The 10,726-nt window shown below is 44.2% G+C and overlaps 1 protein-coding gene across 1 annotated transcript; it reads right to left on the bottom strand.

The window, feature by feature from the left end:
- Positions 1 to 2,411: 2,411 nt before the first annotated feature.
- LOC112456355 (PR domain zinc finger protein 2-like) lies at positions 2,412 to 7,446 on the bottom strand. The gene is made up of 4 exons (XM_025018832.1): positions 7,365 to 7,446; positions 7,113 to 7,311; positions 3,823 to 4,163; positions 2,412 to 2,988 (listed from the first exon to the last, which is right to left on the bottom strand). Exons 1-4 carry the CDS (start codon positions 7,444 to 7,446, stop codon positions 2,480 to 2,482), a joined length of 1,131 nt encoding a protein of 376 aa, XP_024874600.1. The 3' UTR covers positions 2,412 to 2,479.
- Positions 7,447 to 10,726: the final 3,280 nt, after the last annotated feature.

The following is a 10,726-nucleotide window of genomic DNA, read 5'->3' as shown; positions in this document are numbered from 1 at the left end:
GAGTAATTTGCATATAAATGTTGCGAAAGAATGCTGCGAAAGACAATGATAACTTATATATACGAGTCATTCATCTTGAAATCATTATAAGTCGTATTGATCTCCGCTGATAATTTATATGAGTCATTTATTTTAAAGCGATCGTGTTTTGAAAGTCTCGCTAAAGTATCGCATGGATTTGCACACACCCGCATCTCATTACTTGTTTATTATATTTCAAAAATTGATTTACGACTCACGTGATAAACGGCTCCCGCATTGTTCGGCCAAACGCTATTCTACAGGCCGTTATAAAAGTAACGAAACTTCGACGGGGTCGAAAAAACGCCTCGAGAAGGCGGTGGTATAATCTAGCCGGTAGAAAACAGAAATTCCATTACGGCGCGTTAAAAAGGTGGACGATGCAATCGCGTGCATAAAGAAAGGAATACCGCGAAGAAAAACCGCGACGCGACTGGGAGGCGGCCGGAGCGAAGAAGCGTGGCGAATAAAGTGGCAGGACCAGGAGAAGAGACGCAGGATAAAGGGGAGTAGAGGTCGATCCTCCGCGCAGGATCCGCGGCGAAATCGGCGTTCGGGAACGGCCATGAACCATTTTCGCCCTACGAAGAAGAGAGAGAGAAAGAGAGAAAGAAAGAGGGAAGGAGAGGGCAAGAAAGAGAGAGAGAGAGAGAGAGAGAGAGAGAGAGAGAGAGAGAGAGAGAGAGCAGCGCAACGCGGCGCAGCACAGACAAAATAAAAATGCGATGGCCGCCTCGCGAGAGTGGGAGGAAGACGTGGTAGAAGCGGAGGAGGAAAGTAAAGAAGATGAACAGAAAGAGAAAGAGAGAGAAAGAGAGACGGAGACGAGCCGGCCAACTTCTCTCACCCGGTTTGGGCCCAGCTTGGCCTTCCATGGAGCCAACCTAGACGCGCGATTCTCATCTCGCGCGCTTGGTCCACCACGAAACTCGTACGATGATCTCTCTTTTTCGACCGCTTCCTCTTCTTCTTGTTCCTCTTGATCGGCATACTGGCCTCTTCCTCCCCTTCCATCCCTTTCTCACCATTCCGTCTCCTTCCCTCTGTCTTCCTCCTACCTCTTCTTGCGAGCCGTGATCGAAAGCGAGAAGAACCGAAAGGGTGATAGCGTCTCACTCTTCCCTCCGTCCTCCCTTTTCTCCTTCCCCTCGCCCGACCCCAGTCGCGATTTATTAGACGAGCTAATTAATAGGCCGCCTCGACGTATCTGCGCGTATGCTCTCTCTCGCGCGCGCGCGTGTTCGCAGAAATCGAATCGACGATTGCGATTTATTGCCGCTCGCGAAAGATTCACGATTCCACGAGCGGTTTCGCCGACTGGCGCGAGCACGATCCTCCCACTTACGGTTTTCGGCATCGGAAAAAGAGAATCGGTTTTTGCGACGAGCGAAATCTAGAAACTCCCCGCCGTGATTGTGTCGCATCTCCACCGAGAATCTCGCGATTTCACGTGCTAAGACACTTGCTGTATCGTGGTAGGTATGCGTTGAATATACCGAGTGCTTTAAATCACGTTTAGCTCTTATTCTGGCAAATCAAAGGCCATGAATAATTATCGACAACTTCAATGTGTTTAGCGTTATTTATAGTGTAACTTTTTAAAATTTGTATTATATATTCCAAGTTTTTATTTAAAAAAATAATATAAAAAATATGATGATGGCACTGCTAAATATATATTATTTATTATACCTACTAGTTAAAATGTTATTTTCTAAATGCTTAGGATTTATATGACTCTCACCAATATTTATCGGTTTCTGGATATTTTTTTGAATTTTAAAAATAGGAGAAACTTAATAGCTTAAATTTATTAAATATATATTCCTATATAACATGCTAATGAAGTTAATATTCGCTCACGAAGATTAAATATCGTATAATATAGCAAAATTTAGGAATGTTTCATGTCAATGCTATGTTATGCTTGGTTGTCGGCATTTTTGTTTAGACAAGTCCCAAAATTATGGATATGCGGTTTTTGCAAATTATTGTGCAGACACACTCGATCAAAATTCGCTCTCACGCCCATTGAATTTGTTGACAAAAACTCTTGGAGCGAGTCATCGTGTCAATTACCGTGAATTCGATAAGTTATTCTGACGCACACATTTCGATTTTAAAACTAAACAAATTTACATTAAGGAGATTTCATTCATTATGAGAAGAATTTATTCAACTTCTCGAGCATTTTAATTTATCCCATTTACTGAAAATTAAAAACAAGATGAATACTTTATTGAGTGTACAAAAAAAAAGATAAATCTCAGAGAAGAGATTAGTTCAGGCGCGTGCGAGCAGAAATTCCGACAGGCTAAAAACACCGAAGGGAGCAGGTAGGGAAATCATCGAGCTATTATGTGCTTTACGATATGTATATTTAAAGCCACAGCGGAGCATCCATCGTGTGGAACACGGGATCTCGAGCGAAACACTTTCGAGAGGAAACCCACGCGAACTAACTTCGCGTTTCCGGCCGTTCCTGCCTCTCGCCTCTCGACGCTGCTTTCAAACTCGTGTCACGAGTAGTGAGTCGCACGCTATTGCAATTTAGCGTGAAGTCTAACGTGGCGTTCGCACCGACGCAGCGAGCGTCGTGCTTCACCGATTCCTTCCTCGCGTTCGATGGACCTTGAAGATCCTTCTTGCTCCCCTCGTTCTTCGTCCTCCTGCCATTCTCCGCCTCTTCATCCGCTCGCTTTTCGTCGTCCTCCTCCTTCTCCTCCTCCTCCTCCTCTTCCTCCTCTTCCTCTAGACTCTCGTCCTCTCCGACTTTGCATCCCGACCGGCCGTGATACTTCATCGCGATCCGAATGGCGTGAGTCACTTCCGGACTCGGAGTACACGGCGGAGTACGCGCGATCTCCGTCTTCCTGCGAATGTTAATTCGCAGATCCTTCGGTATCTCGGAGCATATGCAGTCGTCGCCGGTATCCTGCGGTCGAGTCGGTCCTTCGCGGCTCGGTCCTGAAATTCGATATTGGCCGTCCGAGAATTTCGTGGTTTGCTTAGCCGCTCCTCTTAAGCCGGTCTCTCGCACGCCAGCCGGAAAAATTTCGATAAATCGCCACGGAATCGCGAAAGGCGCCCACACAATTTCAAGGTCCGTTTACGGCGATCCTGCCGGCCGGCGCGGCGCGCGTCCCTGAAATCCGATCTCGAGCTCTCGCCGACTAGGATCGAACTTTAAAAGTAAGCGCGAGCTGTAGATGCTCCGAAAGACCTCTCACGGAGCAAGTCGAGCGGAGATAGATAAAAAACGACGTCTCGCCATGGATAAAATAGCGTGAACAAAAAAGTGGTAATTAAATGTAAAGCCGATAAATGCGAAAATATGGACTTTTTACGGTGTTCTTTGTGACAGTCTTATAATCCGCGAACACGGTCGACTCCAAGGACAATTAAGTCATAATGAATCGGCTAATTTGAAGGCGACATTATCCGGGTTACACCTGATTTAATCTGAAAATCCCTGATCTTGTTCTAAAGATTCTGAGCCCGAGCCTGACGAAAGTAGGGATTGCGTTAGGAGGTTGACGTATACCTACATCCAGAGGACTGCAACCCTATTTCCTTCTACGTAACGCATGGCATGTTATGTAAGGTGTTACACAGTATATATTTCTTTCTTAACTATATACGCTTCAACGAATGTGTGAATATCAGATTTATTTTCAGAAGAAAGTTTAAAGTTATCATTTAAAATTTTTAGAATGATATATTAGAGAACCAAAGCTATTTTTTTCCAAAGTGGCACGCGCATTCGTTATCTTATCTTGAAGAAAAGATACACAAACTGACCTTCGATAATGTTTTTCGTGCATTCCTCGAGTGTGGCGGGTGTTTTCGTGCATTCCAAAGATTCGCTGTCCTTTCTGCTACTGCGACGACTTTTCCGGGACACGCTGCTTCTTCCTACGTGGCCTTCTTTTTCTCTATCCTTTTCAATCTCCGTGACCCTCTTTAGAAATTCGTCTAAAATATCATCCTTGTCTTTCACGACTACATTGGACTCGTCACGTCTCCAACGCGCGTTTGCTTGGAACTCTATTAAAGGAATCGGCGATTCCGGGAGTTCCAGCGATACTATTGTTAAGAAAGCCGGGCTCTCCTTCCGAATCCTTTCCAGCCAAGATCTGTAGCTAGATATAAATAGATTGAATGGTAAAAAGATTAGAAATAGATATATGATTTAAATAAGAATAATAACAACATGTTTAAGTAATATCTAATATATTTTTATTTATAATAATCTAGTCATGCTCTGCACTTTCTTTAAATCTAAACATGCCATGCGTTCAAGGTGGACATATATAGTTTCAGTGCCTCTTAAATTTCAAAAAATTTAGTATCTACCATTGAGTGAACGGTCGGAAATGTAACTTTCGAGATTGGAAAGTTTCGACGATAACATAGGGCATCGAAGAGAGAATCGCTATCGTCTAACATTCGCGAAGAAATAAAAGTGAAGACATGTCTTTCGTAAGACGGGCGAGCGAAGGGCCGCAGGGCTCGTGTCACGACGAAGTTAGCAACACTTCTCGCTTCGTTCACTTTGTAATGATCGTTCGCCACGATGATTGCACGATGTGGACGGCGCAGAAAGGGTTCGTAACGACAACGAGAAAGGGTACTCGCCCTCCTCGACTTCAGACAACTGGATAACTAGATGTGATTGCGGAGCCTGGAGGGCACGACACTTCAAAGAGGAAACGCCGAGAAGAAGGTGGACGTAAACGTGAGGTAACGAGAAGGAATAAGGGAAACAAAGTTCTTGGTGGGAAGAACGGCGAAAGTGAAGTACGAAAAGACCAAATCTTTCAAAGATAACACGAAAAAAAAGATGTATAAAATTTATAACAGAGAAAAAGAAAAATGATGCTATAAAATCGAAAAATATTTGAATACATAAGTTATACCAACAAAGAAAAGAAAAATGAGAAAACAAGAGATTACCGAGGCGAATACGATAAGAGGAAAAAAGATGTGACGTTCTTGGAGCGGAAAGTAATTGAAAGTGAAAAGCGAGATGAACAGAGATGAAAGGAGAAAGAAAGAGGATCCGGAGAGAAAAGTTTGGAGAGAAATGGAGCAAGTAAATGGAAAATGAGAACATGGAAGAAGAAATTCGAGTACACGAGGAAGAGGTCGGGAGAAAATATTCAAGAAGAAGAGGAAGGCCTTGAACTTCGAAAACGAAGGCGCAAGAACGGCCAAAGAAAAAGATTAAAAGGGAGACGAAGCGGAGAACTGGTTGAAAGAAAGGAGGTCTCGAGAAGATTACGACCTTGAACCGCAAGCTGAACAAGAAGAGGGGATGAAAAAATATAGCGAGAGCAAAAAGGCGAGCTCGCGCGATGGAGAATGAAGCGCGGGAAGAGCACGAGGGGAAAAATAATACCCTGGACACCGAAAATAATCATGGCGAGAGATGATTCGGTAAATTTATCAGTGCGGCGCGTCGTTGTTTTATTTCTTACGTTCGTCCGTTCAGAAAAAAATAAATATCGCGACTACAAATAATTTATTCTGAAAATTAATTTATTCTTGTTGACTAAATTTCATTAAGGATAAATTAATAATGAAATCGAAATGAATTCCCACGAAAAAGTAGGAATGCGAATAAAAACAACGAAAAGAGTAAATTGGAACAGCGACAAAAAGCAGAAAGTTAATTAAAAGAAACTATGACTTCTTGAGGAAAACATAAATAATGTTGGGCGTTCGAGATAGATATTTTATGTTAACATAATGTGGAATACATATACAAGTCATTAGCAAACGTTCAATTTTACATTTCGTTTTAGGATCCTTTTCGATCAGACATATAATGAGTTTATATATAAACACAATAATATATCACATATTCTTAATTTACTCTATTATTACCAAGTCAATCGGCGATACACCGTTCGTGAGGATACTTTGAATAATACCATGAACAAGATTTCAAAAGACTTGGCGTGATCCGCGATCCGCAAACTGCTCCAGATTACTGAATTGAGCAATAGCTTTAATTGCCGAGAGGGCAAAGAGCGTGTTCTATGAGGCGTAGCCGGCCGCTCGGAAAGACTTCCAGGGAAAGGAAGAAGAAGGCACGCAGATCAAAGGGAATACAGGCGGAACGTGGGAGGATTCGGCGGCGACGGGCGAGGGTCGCTACGCGGGAAACGAGAGCACGTTCCAAAGTCGCAATAAACCCGGTAACATTGCCCGGATCTCGCGCGGAGGTCAGGTTCGCCGCGTTACGGAGGGGAAGATTGAAGACGAAGACGCGCGGCGGACGAGAGAATGAGACGGCGAGGGAGAGGGAGATCAAACGTCGATGATAATGACGTACCGATACTGCTCGTATTTTAATGCGAGAACCGCTTTAATAACGTTATGGTGCCGCGGCCTCACGGCGATTGTCCGTGGAGGCTTTTATTAAGTCGCAGCAACGTTCGTCCGACCGACCGTTAAATTTTAGTACGTTTAATTACGGGGTCCTAGCGAGCGTTCATCGTGAACAGCGCGACTTCCCTAGGTCTCGGCTTGCGCGCACAGGTCGCGTCGCCTCGAGAAGTTCGACTCTTTAGCGCAACTATGTTAATTCGTACACGGTCGATGTTAATCATTCAATAATCAGACAGGACTGATTAACCCTTCTGCTTTACGCGTCCTAGAAAATTTCATTTCTCAAAGTATATGTAAGATATAAAGAAGGATGTGCGAAATAGCAGAATCTTTAATGAGCACTTTATAAAAAAAAAAAATTATCTTGCTACTCGAACAATTTTCTCAATGTTTTCAATGTCTATAAATAGAAATTCAAACAGGATAAGGTATACTGTCAAGCGAACGATATGTTAAAGCGTTCTTCTCTAAATATAGACGAAACCCGCGAAAATTCTTTGAAACCAGTTCTCGATGGCTTAATTGCCGGTTCGGTATTATAGTATAAGCGGTTGAAGCTGCAGGTGCAGAGATCCAACTTGTCAATCATCGCCGGCGAGCTGATCGCGACTCGCTAGCAAAGACGGCTGTATTTGTCAACAAGATTTCTCGACGATCTCGAGTCCCTGCTAGATTTCCGATCCGCTTCGATATACCTCGAGGAACCTCGCGCCAAGCGCGTACAGCCGCTACGAGGATGACAGATATGGCGCGCCGGGGACGGCGACCTTGAACCGGACGGTTCCCTCCTCCTGGGATCCTCGAGCGTTAGGCGCCGAATGTAGAGTCCTGGCACCTCCTCCGCAAGGTGATGTCTTCTCCTGTACGAAGCCACAGTGACTAGCCCAGTCGATTCTCACCATCGATCATCCCTCTTCTTTTTACCGCGGCAACAACGAGCTCCGAACTTGGTCCAGACGAGCGACCTTGAACCGCGGTCGCGCTTTCTTTTTTCTCAAACGAGCGTTCGGGCGCGATCTCGCGCGGCATCTTCATCGGACGAGCTTGACCCTCCCCTCGGCTTCGTCTTTTGTCACTGTCGTTTCCCTCTAGAAGTAATTGACAAGTTTTTGACAGGCTGAATTAGAGTGATTATATCGAATTATATCGTGGTTTTTTCTTATTGAGAAATAGCTGCATCATATATTGTGTGAAGTTGATCTGATTATAGGATTTTTCAGATCCGAGTTTTATTATTAAAAGATAGCAGTAAAGTGCTGGTTAAAGACCAAAATTGACCTTTAAATCGTTAGAAACTTTATATTTTAATCCGTATTTGTACATATTTAGCACATATACTGTACATATTTAGCTTCATCTGTGGCTATTTGCTTCAATTTTAAATTGTTATATTAAATTCATGAGCTTTAAAGCGTTATCGCTTTTTATAGAGAATAAAAATATTTAATAAACTGCAATAATTAATATAATTTCTAAGAAATTATTAAACGGATGAAATAATAGGTATGCTATTAAAAAAAGAGAGATAAAAGAGAGCCGAACGAGAGAATCGTAGAAGAGAATGTATATAAGATAAAGAGAGAAGGGGAAGTTAACTGTCGTCCTGCAATCGAGTCAGTCAGTGAGTCAGTCAGTCAGTCAGTCAGTCAGGGCCCCGCGGCAAGTAGCTGACAGTCGTGTGAGCGAAAACTAATCTATTCCACACCTCGATTACGTTGCCGACCGCGGGAATTAAAATTCAGAATAGCCTGCTAAACAACGCTTTAATGCTATCCGATTCTAAATGCGGACCGATTCAGGCTGACGAAGGGGCCCGGCCACCATCACCACCTCCCAACCGACACATCGGACCACCCGCTAATCCAAAACGCCGGTCACGGCACAGATCTCACGAGATACGATTGACGAATGCGCATAATTAATCGACTGCTTCCAGAGCCTGTTTCCAGAATCAAGAAAAGTTACGACTGCGGAAGTCGACCGGTACGGATTCGACATTCTCGTTGATCCTTCATTATTATGTATCACGTAAAATATCGTACTGTTTTATAAATTAAATAATATATATAATACTTATATTGTGCGTCTTTAATCTACATACAATAAAATACTGCAATAATGCTTTACTCCACATTACAACTTCAATTATTCATAATTAAAGCTGGATATGCCAAAGTGCTTATATTTTTGTGTGTTATTTATGTTTATAAATTCAATATCCGAGAAAATAAAATATACCGGCGTCGGTATATTCATATTTGACTATATTTCTACTATATTTCTCACGCAATATAACATGACTCTAAATAAGGGGATGTCGCAGAAGTATTTACGAGGTGCGCAATTTATGGTCGTGCAAAGGCACAGCGGGCGAGGCTGAGATCGTCGTCGCAAGAAAGTGCCGTGCCGTAGCGATCTCGTGTCTAATCGAACGAAATAATCGAGTCCATGTAACCCGAGCCTCACGGAATCCGTCAGTCCGCGCTCCGCCATGCTCGATTAGCATGGCGAATCGATAATGAGCGCGTTTCAATTTTAATAGTCGTCAAGTTTGTTATCCAGACATCGAGTAAGGCGAGGCCGACCTGCGGGACCACGTTTCGCGTTTCGGCCGAAAGGGAAGAGAAAAGGGAAATAAACGCGTGCGCGCGCGCGCGCGCGCGCGAGGGAGAGTCCTCCCCGCGATATTCGCCGCGTAACTCGATCCGCACGAACACCTACGAAATTAAATTATACTGCCTGGACACGCCGTGAATTTTAATCGGCGGTTTAATCTGGCCGGATCGCTCTGTTGCATGCCACGATAGTACCGATCGTATATCGATCGTATATTTTCGCGATCATAGCCCCGCATTCTCACCGTGCAGTTAGCGCTAAATGCAGCCATCTGACTCTTCGTCTCGCGCCGTGGCTGTGCGAGACGTGCGATTTTCATATAGGCGAGATAAAATTCAGAAACAGACAGCTTTAGCGCTAAATAAAACGAGTCTCTTGAGCCGCGTTTGAAAACGATCGTTCCGCCTTTTTTGCTTTTATTAAAATAAACCCCGAGCGGGATATTGGTTACGATAATCTTCCTGAAAGAAAAAGAGGACGAGGCAGATGTTTCTTTTGTAGTTTGAAGATATGAACGTTTCGCGTCCAGACTTCATCGTTCTAAACTTCGTCGGTTTTTGGCTTAACGACGGGCCAGAGAATCGTCCTCCTCCCCCCCAAATTGATACCAGCGAGATTCGCGCGCTCAATCGGCGCGCATCGTGGGTGGACCCAGACACCAGAAACCGGCGCGTAATAAGAAACAAAGACGCGCGGGGGAGGCGAAAGACACCGGTAGGCGAAATAAAGAAGAAGAAAAAGCGCGGTGCGCGCAGAGAGAAAGATGCTGATCTCTTCGCGGAATATGTTTACGTTAAAGGCGAGCCCGGGTGGAAAAAAAAGACGGGACGAACCGCAAACTGCTTAACGAGTTCCGCGCTCCCCCGCGTCGTCTTTTCTCTCTTCTACACGATCTGCGGTGTACGCATGCACGCACACGCCCGTGTACCAACACGCGGTAGCGATGGAGAGGTTTGTCTTACCGGTATTTACCTTGTCTTTTAAGCAAACTAAAAAATGAAAATCAGACTTCTAGTTAGGAAGGATCACTGCAGGAGTAACAAGACTAAAAAGCTGGATCTTGAACGAACAAAAACGATATTCATTGTTATCAGTATTCAAAATAACAAGGGAACGTTGTAAAAGCGTTGTAAAATATTGCATAATAAGAGAAAGTGAAGAACAATTTTCTAAAAACAAAAAAATTCGTTTAAGAAATTCGTTTGAATGTCTAATTACATCGTTTAAGATAACTGATTATAATAATCGAGAAATAGTAAATATATAAAAAGTACTGATTATCCTAGACTATGAACTTTCGTGCGTTGCCGCAGTCGAAATAATAACTCGCGAGAGTATCGGCTCCATCGCTACATCGCGATCCCTCACGACCACCTGGACACACGCACTCACACGTGCGCGGGGGCGAGACGACCGGGCGCTGTTACGAGAACGTCGTGTACGACCCCCGGGCGAATTTTAATTTTCACGAGCACGGCGCCCGTGTATTGTCATTAGACGGTCCTCGGACGAAGGATAGGCCAGGGTTGCAGGTTGCAGGGGGCAGAAGGAGACGGGGAGCTGCGAGGCGGAAAGTCAAGCCACGAGTTATGGAGGGGGGCGGGGGTGGGAGGCCACGGTGTTATTAGATTTCTTGCAAATTACTCGCGCGTCCCATTAACGAGTCCCATCTGTCTGGATTACCCGGACGGCT

Source organism: Temnothorax curvispinosus, unplaced genomic scaffold (assembly GCF_003070985.1).
Source record: "Temnothorax curvispinosus isolate PA1 unplaced genomic scaffold, ASM307098v1 QBEX01006756.1, whole genome shotgun sequence".
NCBI lineage: Eukaryota > Metazoa > Arthropoda > Insecta > Hymenoptera > Formicidae > Temnothorax > Temnothorax curvispinosus.
Note: the sequence above shows the minus strand (reverse complement) of the source record. Positions and strands in the feature narration are given on the sequence as shown.